General features: G+C 41.1%; 1 protein-coding gene across 1 annotated transcript in view; it reads left to right on the top strand.

The window, feature by feature from the left end:
• The window catches only part of LOC128739241 (extracellular sulfatase SULF-1 homolog), a 47,037-nt gene extending 44,770 nt beyond the window's left edge, over positions 1 to 2,267 (top strand). Inside the window, exons 9-10 of the mRNA XM_053834701.1 lie at positions 787 to 862; positions 926 to 2,267. Coding sequence (XP_053690676.1) covers positions 787 to 862; positions 926 to 1,184 — 335 coding nt within the window. The 3' untranslated portion in view covers positions 1,185 to 2,267. The remainder of the gene's footprint in view (positions 1 to 786; positions 863 to 925) is intronic.
• Positions 2,268 to 17,634: the final 15,367 nt, after the last annotated feature.

Below are 17,634 nucleotides of genomic sequence, written 5' to 3'. Positions count from 1 at the left end.
TTTATTTGCAGTTTTTCCGACTTTTCTCTCCTGTTCTTCATTTTTTTCTCGCCAATCTCCTTGGTGTTAGACTCGTTTTCCCTGTTTTTATCTCCCGTTTTCTTTTCCAGTTTTATTTCAATTTTCCCTAGCATTCTGTTACGTTTTTCCTTTTTTATGCCAGTTTTTCTTGCTTTTCTCTCTCGCATTTTTCTCTTTTTATCACGCTTCTCTTTTGTGATGTCTTCCGTTTTTTCTCTTTCTGTCTTGTTTTTCCTTTTTTGCTTCCTGCTAGGAGACGGGCTGCCTCTAGATCCCGTGGTAATCCGATGTGAATATGCTAAGAAAATTTACTAACATTTTGATAATAAAATGTTTTCTCTACGTTGTTTGGCTCATAAGGTATGAATTTTTGAATTTGATAAATATTCATGGAAACTGAATTTTTCAGCAATAACCAGGGTTGCCAATAGTTATTCTCGAAGCATTAAAAGTGTTTGGCAAAAATCTGCCGATCAATTTGACCGATGATGATGGGGAAGAGTTTTTCGGGAAACGTCCTGCAAGTTTTGCTCAACGCAGACGTAAAATTTTATCTGAAACTGGAAGTGATGACCTTCTTGATCAAGATGGAGAAACGGAAATCTGGCAAAAATCTGGCACATTGCCGTATATCTGAAACATTTTGAGCTTTATCTGTTTGTCAAGGGTGCAATCGAAAATCTGGCAAAACCTTCGGCATAACTTAGGAACAATAAATAAAGTAACTCAACAATAATTTTTCAATTCTTTTCACTTCTTTTGCAGCCGCCAATGGAAATATTCCCGTTCACTTCTCGGATTTTGATGCTTTGCAGAACAACACCCCAAAGAAAAAGATTAAGTAAGCTAACGTCAATTAGAATTTCTGAACATCTCAATAATTCTTATCTAAATTCTCGATCAGATGGAGCAAACGAAAACAACACTGGCAACAACCACAGCAGCAGCATCCACAGCAACAGCAACGACACGGTACGGGTGGTGGCCACCATCATCACGAACAGCAGCAACCGATGTTCCGCAGCGGTGGAGAGCATTATCCTAGTCAGAGTAACGAATTTCACACCGCTGCCGGTGGTGGTGTCGGATTTAACGGCAACGGTTCGAAACGAAACCGCACCAGCCGGCGGCCCATTTGGAGGAGTACAATTTACACCGCTTGAATTGCGCCAATTGACACGGCGACCGAGAATCTCCCAGTTTGTGAAAGCTTGCAGTGTTCGGTTCTGTTGGTATACACTGCTTAAATGGTACACTTTCTGGAAGGCAAACTGCAGCTCAGAAGTGTGCTAAGTATTGCTTGAACGTACAATTAGTTGTTCACCGCTCGAAATCCGCAAACCGCATACAAATGACTGATGTATAAATTTTATTCCCGTGTTTCCGATTTCGAGTTGTATACATGTTTAAATAATGTATGTTTTTAAATTAGTTTTCGTAGTTGCCTTTGTTCATTGATTGTTGATAAATTATGTCTTCAAATTTCACACGTACTATCTAACTATTTACTACTATCCTAACTATAAACTACTACTACTATTACTATGTACTATCGTAGCAGGAATTTTGTTAGATTAGGTCACTGCCATTCCACAGTTCACACACAAGGCATGAAACGGTTGCGCAAAGAGGAACGTTTATCGTCTATTTAGTTGGAGGCTGTTCAATGCCAAAAATCTAGAACGCACGAGACCCGTGCGGACAAACAAACATATAACATTTGCACAAAACTAGGCTTTTCGAGTGTAGAAGAATAAGACAAACTAAACCAGATATTATTATTATTATTATTGTATCAGCATAAACCAGCATTGCAGAGGGGGTAGTTGAACAAACACAAAAAACCACTCAACAATCATTATATTTATTATTGACAAAGAAAACAATTTTTGAAAAAAAATTGTAGCCATTCTCCAGTGACGGGGAAATCCAAATGAAAGTTAAAGTAAAATGAAGGAAAGTGAAGCGACAACGTTCAAAGTGAAGTTCGTTTGTTTCGAACCAGAAACACCGGCAAATCGCGTAGTAGGGCCCTAAGGTAAATAAGAAAGGTAATCGAAAGAGCTAAACCATAGGGTAGAGGGGCGGAGGAGCCTATTTAGCAAAAATCAGAAGTATTTAAACTCTGTATTAGCGTGATGGTGATGGTGCCAGTTTGCTTTCCGCTTCATTCTATCACCGCCAATTGGGTTGGTAGTACTCAGGAAGCTAACTGTCGCTGTTGCCGTTGTGGCATCTAAATAAAACAAAAGTGTAGATCACATGCGCATCAAATCTTTGGAGGAAAGAAACCAAAACAAAACGTGGTTGCGAATTTCGTTAAATTGTACGGAAACATACCGAACCAGGTTTTAAGCGAAGCGATTGTTAGATAAGTTTTGATTTTCGATCATTTATGTTTAAAAACAATAGGGGTTTAACAGCGGATAGAACACAGGACAGAAAAACTTAGAATATTTGAATACGATGGAGACGCCTGATAGTCTTTTGTAAGGATGGCGAAGCTGCGTCTCCATCAGAGCGTGCAGACTATACACTCGAGTCTTTTTTTACACGGTTTGTTTTTTTCGATTACTCATGAGCGGTGCAATTTAGGGACCATTTACAAAATACGTGACGAATGTCGGGCCTCTCCCAAACGTATTGAGAAATAAATGAATGGTCCCTGAATAGCCCCGTTCTCAATATTCGAAAAAACAAACCGTGTAAAAAAAGTACTTGAGTGTAATGCAAAGTAATTTTTTACCTCCTCTTAAGGAAATTCACCAGTAATGATCGCCTAAGCAGAATGAATGCATGACTTTTTAGGTTAAAAATTCCAAATTTTCCGGTATAATTAGATTTACTCTACTCAAAGTTAAAATTGGACTCGAAATTAAACCTCGAAACTGGACTAGAAATTAAAGTTGAAATTGAATTTGAACTGAGGGCACTAAATTAGGTTTGAATTTGGACTAAGTTGGGTTTGAACCTTTATATCAAATTGAACTGGAAATTTGACTTAAAATTGGATTTGAAATGGGACCTAAATTAGGACTGATTTGGACCGGAAGTTTTACTTGAAGTTAGACATGAAATCGGACTTAAACGAGTGATAGAAATTTTTCTTTAAAATTATGCTCGAAATTATGTTCGAAATCGAACCTTTAAATTCGACTTCGACTTGAGATTAGCATTAGACTTGAAATGGGAATTGCAATTGTACTAGAAATTGAACTTGAAATCAGAGCTTGAATTTAACTTAAAATTGGAAATAATTAGACTTGAAATTGGGCTTAAAACTGGACATGTAATTGGACTTGAAATTATACTTGATCTTGGAGAATAAATTAGACTTGAATTTGGATATGAACACGTAATTAGACATGAAGTTTTGCTTGAAATTAGGATTCACATATTTCGTCTTACTGTCTCACACGTTTTTTCACCTTTCTGTTCCTTTTTTCTCTTTTCCAGTTGTGTTTTCCCTCTTTTTGTTTCATTTTGTCTTATTATCTGCCTATCGTCTTCTTAGTTTTTGCATTCACTGTTGCGAAAGCAATTAAAGATTTTTACAAATTTCTAATCTTTTATTTTAATAATGTTCGCGTGAAGAACAACGGTTAATCCTACCAATTAAAGATGAAATTAGAATCATACAATAGTTTTGCTTGGGATACTATAAGCAGTCATTTCTGCCGGTAATATTTTTTTCCATTTACTTACGTCTAGTGTCTTTAGTGTAATTCATCAACTTTCCCGGGATTTTTCTTCGTAGATAAACTAGGCTTGCTTTGAAGCTCATAAATTCAATCAGTTACCTGGCGTAAGTTTAATATGCATCTTGCTTCGTTCGGCGGTAGCTCATTTGGATTTCGCCAAGGAAGGATTCTTAAAGCATATCTAATGAATCTCGATTGGACTTTGACGTTTCTGAGTCTGTCAAAACCCCAAGGCCATTTAAAACATTTGATCTCTCCATTTCTTCGTTTCCTTTTCTATACCTCCATTGAACGTTAACACCAGGCGTAAAACCTGCTAATGACTGTTAGCTACAATTGACCGTCTGTGTCCGGAAGATTTTGTGGTCAACAGCCTATATAAGTTTGCATCTTTTCGGTAACACATGGCAGACGTCATTAAATAATATGATAAACAACAATGGTCCTTAATTGCTGCCTTGTGAGACACCTGAGGGAAAATAAAATTCATTCGATTCCATTGTTAATGTAAAAACTAGCAACTTTGCTGAAGAAATAAAATTTCTATCTTCAGCGAGTGCTGAAGTAGAGGGCATATTCTTTAAAATTTCTTTAAAAATTAGTTTTTCATTCTTAGCTTTTGTTAGTTGCATTTTACAAAAACTCAATATTTTAGGAAATCATCGAAACACTCAAATTACACGTTTTTGCAGAAGACCGCAAATCTCTGGGACCTTTACTTTCTAAGTTATCGCATATCCAAGCTTTAAATTTTTATAGCTTCACGAGCCCATGGGGTAAAATGGGGCAAGTGGACTTATGAAATCAGTGCTTCATCTTAAAGCTTAAGTCGAGTGCTATAAACTTGTATGGGTTCCGCTTGTCCCCAACCATCCAAATGAGAGTACGGCAAGCATACTTTTTATGTGTTTCACGTTCGCTATAGGCTCGATACACGTCCATTTTTTGTGTTAGTAGATAGACACATGGTTTCTTGGGTAAAGTTATGGAAAGATAAAGGCAAACAACTTTGTTAAAGAAATGACATTTCTATCTCTATCGAGTGCAGATCTATAGAGCATTTTCCTGGGAAATGCTTTAAAAATAAGTTTTTCATGCTTAGCTTATGTTGGTTGCATTTTACAGGAATACTTGGTTCTAGGCGATTATTGAAGGATTAAAAATACACATTTATGCAGAAGATTGCAAGTCACTAGGACCTTTTCGTACAAAGTTATCGCTTTTGGCTCGTGAAGTTAAGGAAAAATAAAGCTTAAATAAGCGATAACTCTGAAAGGAAAGGCCCTAGCGATTTGCAACCTTCTGCAAAAACATGTGTTTTGAGTTCTTCAATAATCGCTTAAAACCATATACTCTTGTAAAATGCAACCAGAATACGCAAGTATGAACAATTTATATTAGAAGAATTGCCTAAGAAAATGCTCTATAGCTCTGCAGTCAATAGAGTTAGAAACATCATTTCTTTAACCAAGTTGTTTGCTTTTATATTTTTTATAACTTTGCCGAAGAAACTATGTGTCTATCTACTAACACAAAAAAATGGACGTGTATCGAACCTTTATTGAACGCGAAACACATAGAACGTATGCTTGCCGTGCTCCCATTTGGATTATTGGGGACAAGCGGAACCCAAACAAGTTTATAGTACTCGACTTCAGCTTTTAGATGAAATGCTGATTTCACAAATCCGCTTTAAGGGGGATATTAATACGAACAAAAATGCTGAAGACCATAAATGATAAAATGGAAGCAAAACACACTAGGAAAAAAGTTCCGCTTTTCGCCCTTTTGGACTACCGTGCATTGGTGCGACTATAGTCTCATTCGACACTTTCTCCTTCCTCAATACGTAGATGGGCCACAGCGGCGTAACTATTCTCGGGTGCGTTGACGAAATTATGGAGTTGCATTTTCGATTCTGTGGTGGTATCCTAGCGAGAGCATTTAGGGATTCAGATGGATTCAAATCTGGGCAGGGCTTTCAACAAGAACCGTTATTAATCCCATTCTTTGGTTGCAGTTGGATCATCTCAGCCTATGCCCGATTGCCAAATTTCTTAGAGCAGGATCTTTAGGAATATGAGAAAGTTACCGTTAAGCCCCAGCGGATCGTAGATCTTCATAAGTGTGCTCGGTACCTGCATCTTGTTCGGAACAACTTATCCTGATAGAAGCTTGGAGTCTTGTTGCGGCAACAATGTGGTTTAAAATATCTGTCGAGGGACACCACCACATTCCTAATGCTTTATCCGACGCAAGTTCTGCTGTGGCGTACAAGTTTTTCTCGTTTCCATCCTTCACTACTGGGGTTTCTAACACATTCTTGAAGTTGGAAGGAAGTAATCCTTTGCTATCCTATTTTGCTAAGTATCGCTCTGCTCACTACACGGGCATATGTGAAAACTGTGAACTCAACTGTCTTACATATTTTAATAAATATGTAAATTGAAAATTGTTTTATTTCTGTTAACAAATAGTATCGGATGATGGCCGTATAAAAGACAGTAGGCCAAAAGGTAATCAACCGAATTTTAACTTTTAATATTTCACCATTTGTGATCAATCTGAATACATTCACAAAAGTGCGCGATGACCAAAATGAAATCATATGTTGTCCTCTTTTTCTATTCTCGTTTCTCAATTTGCCTGCTTCTGTGTCTCTTTCCCTTCTTTTCTATCCCGTTTCTTCCATACTTGTTTCTTTTTTCTCTTTTTAAGTCCCACTTTTTCCTCTTTTTATGCCATTTTTTCTTCTACCATATTCTTGGTTTTTGCTCTCACTTTTCTTCTCTTTCGCTCCGTTTCTCCTAATTTTCGCTCGTTTTTGTTTTTTTTCTGTCTCACTTCTCACTGTTCTTTTGCTTCCTTTCCTGTCCCATTTATTCCTATTTTCAGCCTCGTTTTTCTTTTTGTATTGCACTCATTTTTTGTAATTTTTTTTCCAGTTTTTCGTCTTTTCTCTTCCGATTTTTCTTTTTTTGTTTCCAGTTTTCTTCTTTGACCCCTTCTCGAAGTTCGTCTTCGTCTGTTCCGTTTTTCCTCTTTTGCTCTGTTTCTTCTTTTCAGTCACGTTGATTCTGTATTTGGCTTTTTCCTATTGCTCTCTGATTTCCTTTTTTATTTACTAATTTTTCTCTCCAGTTTTATCTTTTGCTTAGGCCTTTTTTCTGTCTTTCATTTTTTATATTTCTGTCTCATTGTCCCATTTTCCTTGCACATTTTGTTCCATCTGTCCCATCATATCCCGTTTGACCTCTGTTCCCGTTTTGCTTATTTCCTTTATCGGTTTACTTTTTTTCTCGCTATTTTTTTCTCTTTTGGTTTCTCTTGTTGCCTGTTCCGTCTTCTTTTGTTTCGTTTCCATTCCATTTCCTTTTTTCGGTTTATTTTTCTCTTTTCTGTCCAGTTTGTCGTCATTTTTCCTCATTTTCCTCGTTTTTCTTTCCTGTTTCTCCTTTCTTTCTTTTATCGTTCCCGTATTTAGTCCCGTTTTCTCTCTCATTGCGACACGATTTTTCTTTCGTTGTCCCATTTGTTCATTTTTTGTTTTTCTCTAAAAGCAGCTAGAGCCGGACCTCCTCTAGATCCATCGGTAATTCAGTAGTGAATACGTTAAGAAAATTTACTTACATTTTCGTAGGAAACACGTACAGCGTGCAGTTTGGTTCATGAAACATAAATTTTTATATTAGGGTAATATTCAGGAAAATCAAGTTTTTCGGCCATAAATCAGAAACAGAAAAAAATGCTGTTAAGAAAATTTTATCATTAAAAGGTTATAAATTGACAAACAAGAAAAAAAGATTCATGTGACAGAACATAACTTTCCGAGGTTGAACTTGAAAATCTAAAATGTCTTGAAACTGGATTAAAAATCGGAATTAAATTTGAATTTGAACGCATTTAAAATTTCACATGAAAACGGACTAGAAATTGTACTAGACGTTGGATTTAAGATCAAAGTGAAAATTAGACTTGGCAGAGGACACAAAATTAGACTTGGCGTCAAACTTAAAGTAGGAATTGAAATTGGACTTGAAATCTATACCTATAAAAATGAATTTCTGTTTGTCTGTCTGTCTGACCCTTATAGACTCGGAAATTACTGAACCAATAGGTGTGGAAATTTGTATGCTGGGGTTTTTGGCTTATTGCTTGCCACGCTCTTTTTGCTTCGGTTTTGCTGTTTTGATTACTGCACCTCAGCCAAGGAGAATTTTAAAAATTGATGTATGGGGCATTTATAGAATTATTTATAATCTATAATATTGCTGAAGTATGCATTGCTATGCGTTTTGTATTTATGGCGATATAAAGCTGTTACCCCATTGGTAGCCAAAAGAGCGCTCTTTTTACTACCAACGGCATTGAAAGCCTACAGCGCAGTGGCGTAAACAGGACACGAGAGAGTATTTTCGGCCCATTAAGCGATGGAATCTATGTTTTCGGCCTATGGCCTAGTTCTAGTGCAAGAACAGGTGGTTTTGACCTTCTTTCTAATCTAATCTAATCTCACACTAACGCAGCCTATTCTTGAAGGCATCCTGAAAAATGACGATTACTTGAATCAATCATTTTTGTCAACGGCCAGGCCAACTAATTCCATTAAACTCTTTGAAATCAAGGGGAAGGAAGTAAGCGTGGACCTCCCGTACCACACGCTTCCCGTATACATAGATATTCACCGCTATTCTATATTTCGAACGGATTGGTGTTTCGAACGAAAGTTTTTTCGGACGAAATTTCCGCCAGTAAAATCAAATGGGCAAAACATCTCGTTCGAAACAAGTCGAACGAAATAAAGATTCGTTCGTATCTTTGCTAATAAAGGTTAAGTGATACTCCGGACCCTCAGTGATGAACTAATGGGATTTAGATCAGAAGCCAGGCTGCAATTGGCCAAGGATATAGTGCTTTATTTAGCTCTCTGAAAATAGATTATTTTACCAAAAATATTAGTTTAAATCATATGATACTTGAAAATAAAGTCGTGTGGTTTAATGGTTGCCTATCCAAGCAACAATTTGGGTTTTATTACACTTTTATAATGGTATTTAAGACCAAAATTGGTCTTGACGACCACCATAAGAGTACAATAAAACTCACATTGTTGCGTGGGTAAAACTATATTTGTAAGGTTAGGAACTGAAAACCGCACGATCCCGCACCTCCTAGCTTGGCTACTCAATTATACAAATTGAAGTATTTCCTGGCATGGCCACGTGAAGGCGCTAGGTAGGGGCTTGGGATGGCAAGAGCTGTGTTGGGCGCTTTTTCCTAGTTGCCTTCCCCATTTCATACCTGAACAGGTGATTTTGGCGTTCTTTGAATGAAAAATAGTAGATTACTTACAGTCTTCTGCTACAGAATTCTGCTTGGCTGAAGTGCGGTAATCAAAAGAGCAAAATCGTAGCGGAAAAAGCATGCCAAGTCTGAGTTTTTTTTTGGGGTCGGTGAAGGTTCTTATGACGGTTCGAAACATCTACATCCTCTAGAAGGGGGGAGGCCCTTATACAAATGAAACACAAATTTCTCCATAACTCGAGAACTAACCATGCAAATGAAACCAAATTTGGCATGTGGAGGTTTTTGGAGGCAAGAAATGTTTCTGTGGTGGTTGGGGACCCCTCGGTCATCTGGAATATAATCGAAGTCACACATTACCAAAAGAAAATATTTCAACAAATCTCATTCGGAAAAACAACCATAAATGACCCAGTTCTATTAAATTTTCATTCATTTCGGCGCAAGCGTAGCAACGCTCGCACCGGGTTCAGCGGGTTGAATATAAATTGAATTGAAAGCGCACTTGAAATTCTTCTTGGAATTGAAATTAAAACTAGACTTGAAATTAGTGTTCAAATTGGGCATGGAAGTAGTATTAAATTAGACTTGAAACTGAGCTTTCAAATTAGTTTATAACTGGACTTAAACTTGAACTTGAAACTGGAACTATTATTAAATTTTTAAGAGAATGCAAGGCATGAGTTCCAGTGTGACCCAGCCTGGGCACGCCAGTGAAGATTTATGCGTAATCTGTCGAAAGATTGCATCGATCGTTTCGAGTTCAAATTTGTTTTCTTTTTATTTGTAAAAGTATAATTTGGCGAATGACCCGAGCCAAGTTAACTCTAGACGATACTCTTCCGGTCCATACGAGGTTAAAAGAGGACAAAAACTCTCATAATTATTCCAATATAGAGCTTAATCCAATTATTTTTTATCTCTAATTTTATCTTCCGCCTGCGGCTGGTTCGCCTCTAAACTCTCAAAAGAAAATTTCTAGAATAATACACTAGAGACTATTATACCCAGTCAACTCTTGAATGAATTATGAGCGACTGATAGGTACAGACAGCAAGATTCAATTAGCTTCAAATTTGTCTAATCCGCATTTTTTCTCGCGCTCGATTTACGCTTGCAGCGATAAGAGCGACGGTCGGATTTTCGGTATTATTTCACACAATGTTCGAAAGAATTGAATGGCTTCACTCGGCTGAACTGAACTGCATTCAATCATTCGAAGTGATAAGCAGGTTAATGATTATTGCAACGTTGCTTGATATTACACTTTGAACGTGACCGTAAACCAGCTGCAGCAGAATTTAATTTTCGGTGATGAATGTTTTTCGTTGTTACGTTTCACACGTTTAATCAAACCGGTGAAGGTCAATTTTGTAGCATAATCATGAAAGTGTGCGGTAAATAAACCACAGTTTCGTACGCCGTTTTCTGATGTGGTAACACTAGAAAGCAATTTGCAGTCGCATAACTTCCGTAAAGAAACATTCTCTGAAGCATTAAACTAGAAAAGGCGCAATCGATTATAGGAAAATCTGTTTTCCCATTTCAATCCGATTTGGCTTTAGCAGTAGGTGTCACTGGTGGATGACCGATTGAAGTGCGCTAATTCTACCTAAATCTATCAACACTACTTCGGAAAACGGCTAAATCCATTGCAAAGCTCATCAAAATCTCTAGCTTCCAGCCAATCCCGGCTTCAGATTGCATCATACCGTATATCAGTTTCGAATTAACAACTGTCAATGCCGTTTCGCTTTCCAGCCGAACGGCCAACCATTTCCTCACTTGCGGGTCTTCTAAGTTGACCTGTCGAGCAGTTTCTGTACTTGCTGTAGTGTTATCCCCCGAACGACCGGACGCTACGAACCGGCAACCTCGATTTGCCGAGCACGTGCTTTCATTTGCTTCTCGGTTTTCTATCGTTCTTAAGAGGCGCTGCAGCAGTAAAAGTTTCCGCGCTGGAAACCGAAACCGGGAAATTAACAGGATTTACGCGTCGCACACTTTCCGTTTCGTTTGTGCTCGACGAATCTCCTAAGGGAGGGTGACGCAATTCGATCGCCGTGTTTCGTCGATTCGTCCATCATCATCATCAGAGGGTCCGTGGAGACTTGGTGACGAAACGAAAAACGACGAGGGCCGTTCGCCGTGTCGCTCACCGGTAGGCCGTAAATGTTCAAGGTTAGAATGTCATTTCCACCGGGGGACACCGCTACGACAGCCGGCACAAAAAACGCACAAAAGGTGTTTATGCAACGGTTGTAAGTAACCCTTGGTAAGCGTGTCGAGGAAGAAATTAGCTTTTCTTTTACACGAGCTTCAGCTGCATACAATGTATGGATCACCAAGCATGCGCTGATATTGAATCAGTTGTGACGTTTAACAGAAAAATGTATTGTAAATGTAGCTTCTAGGTATTAAAGCTGAGGAATTTACGGAGAACGAAATGGGCAACATGTCGTTTTGAATCAGATCTGACTACTGCAATCAATGGTGGTCATGTAACTTGGTTTTCATAACCAAACTTTCTTGGTTGACCCGTTGGTTGAAATTTTAAAGATGTGCCAAAAACCTATCAGGATGTTAACGAACCATTCAGTGCGGATCTGTTGAATCAAACTGTATCGGAATTTAAGTTCGTTCCGTAATCAGCGTCACAACTTAAGTTCATAAAGAACTACTGGCCCGACTGAGGGATTTGTACATTGCCAGCTTAATACGGCGGTCTATGCTTTATTGCTTTTTGAACGTAGCGTTTTATAAAGGACAAAGTGGACCCGATTTTCTGCTTCAATACACTGTTGTCTGCAGCCACCAGCGAACCCCAAATGCAAGAACTCAACTTTTTACCACTTCCAGTACTTTGCCGTCACCAGTTATCGTCCATGGGAGGCATGTTTGTCTTCTTCAAGCTTATTCCTTTCATGTATTTGGTTTTCGACACATTTGTTTTTAGCCCAATCCTCTTAGACTCCGATTTCAGTCTGTTGTAAGTTTCCTCCGCCGCGCCGTCGCAAAGTGCCTGCTTATGCTATCAAAATTACTCCCTTAAAAGCGATGTTGAATAGCATGCAAGATAAGCTATCATCACGGAAATGTCCCCGAGGTGCGCACGAAACATCTCTCGATCCAAGGTTACTCTAATTCAGTGATGACCAAACTACGGCCCGCGGACCGCATGCGGCTCTTCGTGATGATTCGTGCGGCCCGCGGACTGATTTGAGGGATGACAGACTTATGAATAATTTTTTTGATGACACAGGGGTCACTCAGTTTGGTATGTGCAAGAATGGCCAGAGGTCATTGCAGCCCGCGGACTCATGATGGGGCGATCTGATTCGGCCCGCACCACGCTTATGCCTGGGCACCACTGCTCTAATTAGTCGCGTCAATTAGTCTGAAAAATCGAGTTTGTGTATTACATGCCATTGCTGGTTTCGTTCGACATTATCGTATGCTGCATTGAAGTCAATTAAGCAACGATGCGTGGGCAGAGCTGTCAATTTCTAAATTGCTTTGGAAGTGCTTTCTGAAGAAGTGAAGAGTCGTCCCAGCGCGGCGGCAACACACACCAGCTAAACACAGCTTTTATCGTGGTGACAGGCAAGATGTAGAAGCAGGTGAATGGGTAATGGCCGATCTACCCCCGAATGTGTAGACTAAGAATTAAGGACTGATTCTTTAATAGTAGCGTAATTAAGGGTCATAGCTGACACCTAGAAAGTGACGAGGACGATAAGGACGCTTGTTGGCGGAACTTTCGAGGAAAAGTAGTAAGACACCTGTCTTTTAGCAGCACGTACTGGTGCAGCTTTAAAGCTGCAATTTATTTCAATTGTAAATAGTTAGATATAAGTTTCAATTTGTTTCGAACTTACATTTTTAGTGTTCTTTGTTGTATAGGTTAGTTTCTCCTCCTCTCTGTTCCAACTTCCAACTATCTGTCCTATAGTTTCCATAATTTTAAGTTTCATTTTAAATATTTATACGATTTTATTTGTTTTCCTACCTTTCACTATCTCTAACTTTTCATACACTTCTCTTTGCATAAATCTTTAATTTTATTAATTATTTTAACTGTAGACTTCTTTAGCTTTTACTTCAAGCTCTTAACTGTTCAACTTCAACTTAGAAATGACTTTTCACTTTTTCATCCTGTCAAAGTTTCTTTCCTTCCCTATTTAACCTCTGAGACGCTGCGCTGTCAGAGTGACAGTCGCGATCGAATGTGCAAAAGGGCGAAACCGGTACTCACTCATTTCGATCGCACAGTGGGTGCGTCAACATCCCCCCGCCCGTGTAGTTCCGGTAAGCCTGAAACCGTCTAACGAACCTCTCCACTTTTATGAGCGGCTTGTTCTCGACTCGATGATGGAGCTTCACTGGGCGGTGATCCTCTTTCGTGCTGTACTTTTCCCTCGTTTCTGTCTGCCAGCTTTCGTCCGGTTCCGCAAACGATAACTCTTCTGGAATATTACGATGGGCATATCCCTTTTCGAACAATTCACGAGGCTCCGTCCTTGGAACAGTGCATTCCGCCTGCACGTTTATATATTCTACGACTCTTGCTTCAGAGGAGTGCCGCCCATACACGCACCATCCGAGACGGGTTTTAGCTGCTACCAATGCCCCCGTACTGCTCTCCCGACTCTCGAGTGCACTGATGAGATGTGCGTTGTCTACTCCGATGATCAGACTAGGATTGATTTGGTTGTAACTACTCAATGGAATCCCTCTCAAGTGAGGATAATATGCACAGAGTTCAGTATAGTCCACTGTTTGGCTCGGTAGCTTTAATTGTTCCACCGTTCTTGCTTTCAGGGAAAACTGCTTTTTCTCATCCCTTCCTGCGATCGCGATTTCGATGCGCTGCGACTTTCTCTCCGTTCGCGTAACATCTCCCGTCCAACAAAGATGTAAAGGCTCTCTTGGTCCTTCGATCCCAAGTAGATTAGCTACTTCCGATTCCAGCATTGTTGATGAGGACCCGTCGTCGAGGAATGCGTAGACTTCCACGGTCTTACCATTGCCGTGTAGCGTTACTGGCAGATATCGTAGCAAAGCCGATGATGTCAACGAATGATGATGTTGATGTGCAACGTAGTTGTTCGAATGTGTCGAAGCTGAAATAGAACTCGACTCAGATTACTCCGAGTGCAGCAAAGGATGATGACGCATACGACAGTCTTCGATCGTACACTTCCTTTTGGAGCGACATGGCCACGTACGATGAGGTATGAGACAATTCCGACATAGCCCCTTTTGTCTCATTACTTTCCAACGTTCGTCCATGTACAGCTTCTTGAAATCGAGACAATTAGCAATCAGATGATCTGTGCGATTACAGTACCAGCAAGACTTACTGGTGTTGTATTTCATTTCCTTCTGTTGCGGCGTAATTATTTTCGCTGCAGTAGCTGAAGAAACTACTTGATGAACAAACAGGGTTTCCTTCGTAGCCTTCTTGTTCTCCGATTTGGTTAGTTGCGGATCTACGCCCAACGTTACCTCGCTTGCCATCTCTACTAGCTCTGCCATGAACTTGTTGAACGTCTCCAAGTCAACTAGGTGATGGGCACGCTTAAAAGACGCCCACTGTAACTTTAAAACTGGTGGAAGCCTCTCCACCATCTCGTGTAACAGCATCGGATTGTTGATGTGTTGACGTTGATTCGCTACTATCATGTGATCCACTAAATTTCCGACTGCCATCCCAAAATTGATTAAGCTTTTCAGATCATCACCTTTTGGAGAAGGAGTTTCTCGTATGCGCTTCAGCAAAGAATGAATGATGACTTCCGGTCTTCCGTAAAGCCGTTCCAGTGTAGCCAACACATGAGGTACAGACTCGGGAATCAGGAGCCGACTGCGAACACTATCCAAAGCATGTCCGCGAAGGCACCGTTGCAACCTTGCGAGATTCTCGGCATCATTGTATCCGCAGGCTTCTGTAGAGTTGCGGAAGGAACTGAGGAATAGCGGCCAATCATGCGGATTGCCGGAAAACATTGGTAACTCCCTTGCTATTACTTGGCGAGCGGCTAGCTGTTTCGCGGAGGGTCCCGTTCTACAACGTGGACGAACTATATCGGCGGCATTCGGCTGCCTTGATTCGGCTCCTTGACCGAAATAATCAACTATACGCGGCTGCTCAGGCCCCGACGATGGCGCTGGCGCCAGCGGATTCGACGCGGAAACGTACTGGTACCCCGACGGTGATACGAGTACAGACGAATTCGATTTTTGTGGTTGTTGCCCCGACGGCGCAAACGTACCGAAGATTGCGGGTCACAATACTGCTGCGGCCCCAACACGGGTAAAACCATTGCCGCTTGCGATGCGGAATACTGTTGCTGCATGTACTCATGCAAATACTCAGACGGCTGCTGACTCGGTGCTGCCGTTTCAATCATCTGCCGACGTGCCTCCGAAACAATAGATTGTTCACCGCGTCCCCAGCGTTGCTCTTGTCCGAAAACAGTCGAATTCATCGCCTGCTGCACACTGACATACGGAATTTGCTGCTGCGATGCTGTACGCTGTTGGTCGTGTGGCTTAGAACCCATGGTTGCACAATGAAAACGTCCCGACGTAGACTGATTCCAATTCGGTTCAGGTTGCAACTGTCGCGTTACAAATATGTTCGAAATTGCACACTTTTCAACTCCTGGGTTCACTTCACAGTTTGGCTTGGACCGCGATGGTGGTGGAGGCATCGATACGATTGGTTCAATTGTTTGCTTAGGCCCCGGCGGTGGCAAAAGCGCTAACGGTTTCAAATTGACACCCGGCTCGTATATCGACGAGGGAACTTTGAGGGGCGGGTGGACAGAGGCTTGCATTTTCGATTCAAATTCACTCGCACTCGGTATTGGTGGGAGTGGGTGACTTTTAATAAGCTGTACCTGACTAAATGTTGCTGTAGCTACTGACTTAGCAAGATTCATCTGCCTACTCTGATCTCCTAGCTGACACTCTTTATTGTTTGAATCCTGCACTTCGGATGACCTTTTAGGTGTACTAGTGCTGGCCTCGACTACAGGCAGTGATCCAACATTCGATGATGTAAACTTAACGCTCACCTGATTAGCAGACGACTGACCTGCGCTGATGACGTTACCGTTGTTACTTACAACAGGGATATCATTATCCGTACGCAGCATACTGCCAAGCTGCTCGACTAGTGTTTGACCTGGTGCTACAGCAACTTCATTGGTGACTATTTGTTTCTCTGCCGGCTGGTCCCGAACTCCGGCTGGCGACTGGTTGTTAACGGTGGATGACGTTTCCAGTTGACTTTGGAGGTTATCGTTGGTAAGAACGGCGACTGTCGACGTGCTTGCTATTCGACCCTCTGTCTGACTGGCTGCTCCAATCCACCGACTAGTGTTTTCCCGGACAATCCTGGAGCTGACTCTGCTCCTCACATTGGCACTTTCCTCTTCTTCTAGTAGTTGTGCTTCCAGCACGTCGAAACGCTGCTGCTGGTGTTCTGCCTCTACCTGTTGCCGAAGCTGCTGATATTTTTCCGCCTCATCTAGCTCTTTCAGACGATTTTGCCGTTGCAAATCCACTTGTTGCAACTTGAGGGCAACTCGGGCTGCCCGTCTGCTGCTGCGACTTGTCGCACGGGAGTGCTGACTGGTGTGATGAGACAAAATGGTTTCCGTTCCATTGTGTTCGATGCACCTCTTGCAGGTGAAACTCCGATCTTCATCGGCAATCGAATCACCGACATCCGCACACGAAAAATGCACGTACCCGTCACATTTGTCGCATTGAACCAGGTCATCGGCACTATCCGGCCGGTTGCACGACATGCAGTGACTTTCCGGATTCATCTTGTAATCCACGTGGAAGATTAAAAATCTTTAAAGTATGTTGGCGGAACTTTCGAGGAAAAGTAGTAAGACACCTGTCTTTTAGCAGCACGTACTGGTGCAGCTTTAAAGCTGCAATTTATTTACAATTAAAATAAATTGCAGCTTTAAAGCTGCACCAGTACGTGCTGCTAAAAGACAGGTGTCTTACTACTTTTCCTCGAAAGTTCCGCCAACAACGCTTCTTAAGGGCCAAACAGAATGCTACATTCTCTACACGATGTTGTTGGTGTTGGTGTCTTCTCCAACGACCGCAAGCATCACCCGCCGAGTGGCCACGAAACGCGGACAATGGAACATCACATGCTCCGCAGTTTCCCCTGCTACCGTGCAAACGGGGCAAAAGGACCAGCCCAAGGTGAGTTAAAATAGGTGATCTAGTTTTCACAGTTTGTAGAACAGAAGTGCGCGGAACGATTGGTTAGCAACCATCGACGTTGTTTATACTGCGACTGCGAAGCCGAAAAAGTTTCCATTAAGTGAATCACCAGTCGGTAAAAGATTGTAGTTGTTTATACATTCAACAGTTTCCGCTTTGAAAATTTCGGTGATCGTCAAGGGTAACCCAGAGGGGGTGAAAAACAAATTTGAACATCAGAAAACCTCTCTTGACTAACATTGGACCAGCCTACCCGCACGCGCGTTTGTAGATACTTCTTAAAGCATCCATGGCCTGACAAAAACTGGGTAAGGAAAGAGTTTACCTCACCTCAGTTCTGGGTCAGCCT

This window comes from Sabethes cyaneus, chromosome 3, assembly GCF_943734655.1.
Source record: "Sabethes cyaneus chromosome 3, idSabCyanKW18_F2, whole genome shotgun sequence".
Lineage (NCBI taxonomy): Eukaryota > Metazoa > Arthropoda > Insecta > Diptera > Culicidae > Sabethes > Sabethes cyaneus.
The sequence above is the reverse complement of the archived record's forward strand: the minus strand, read 5'-3'. Positions and strand labels throughout refer to the sequence as shown.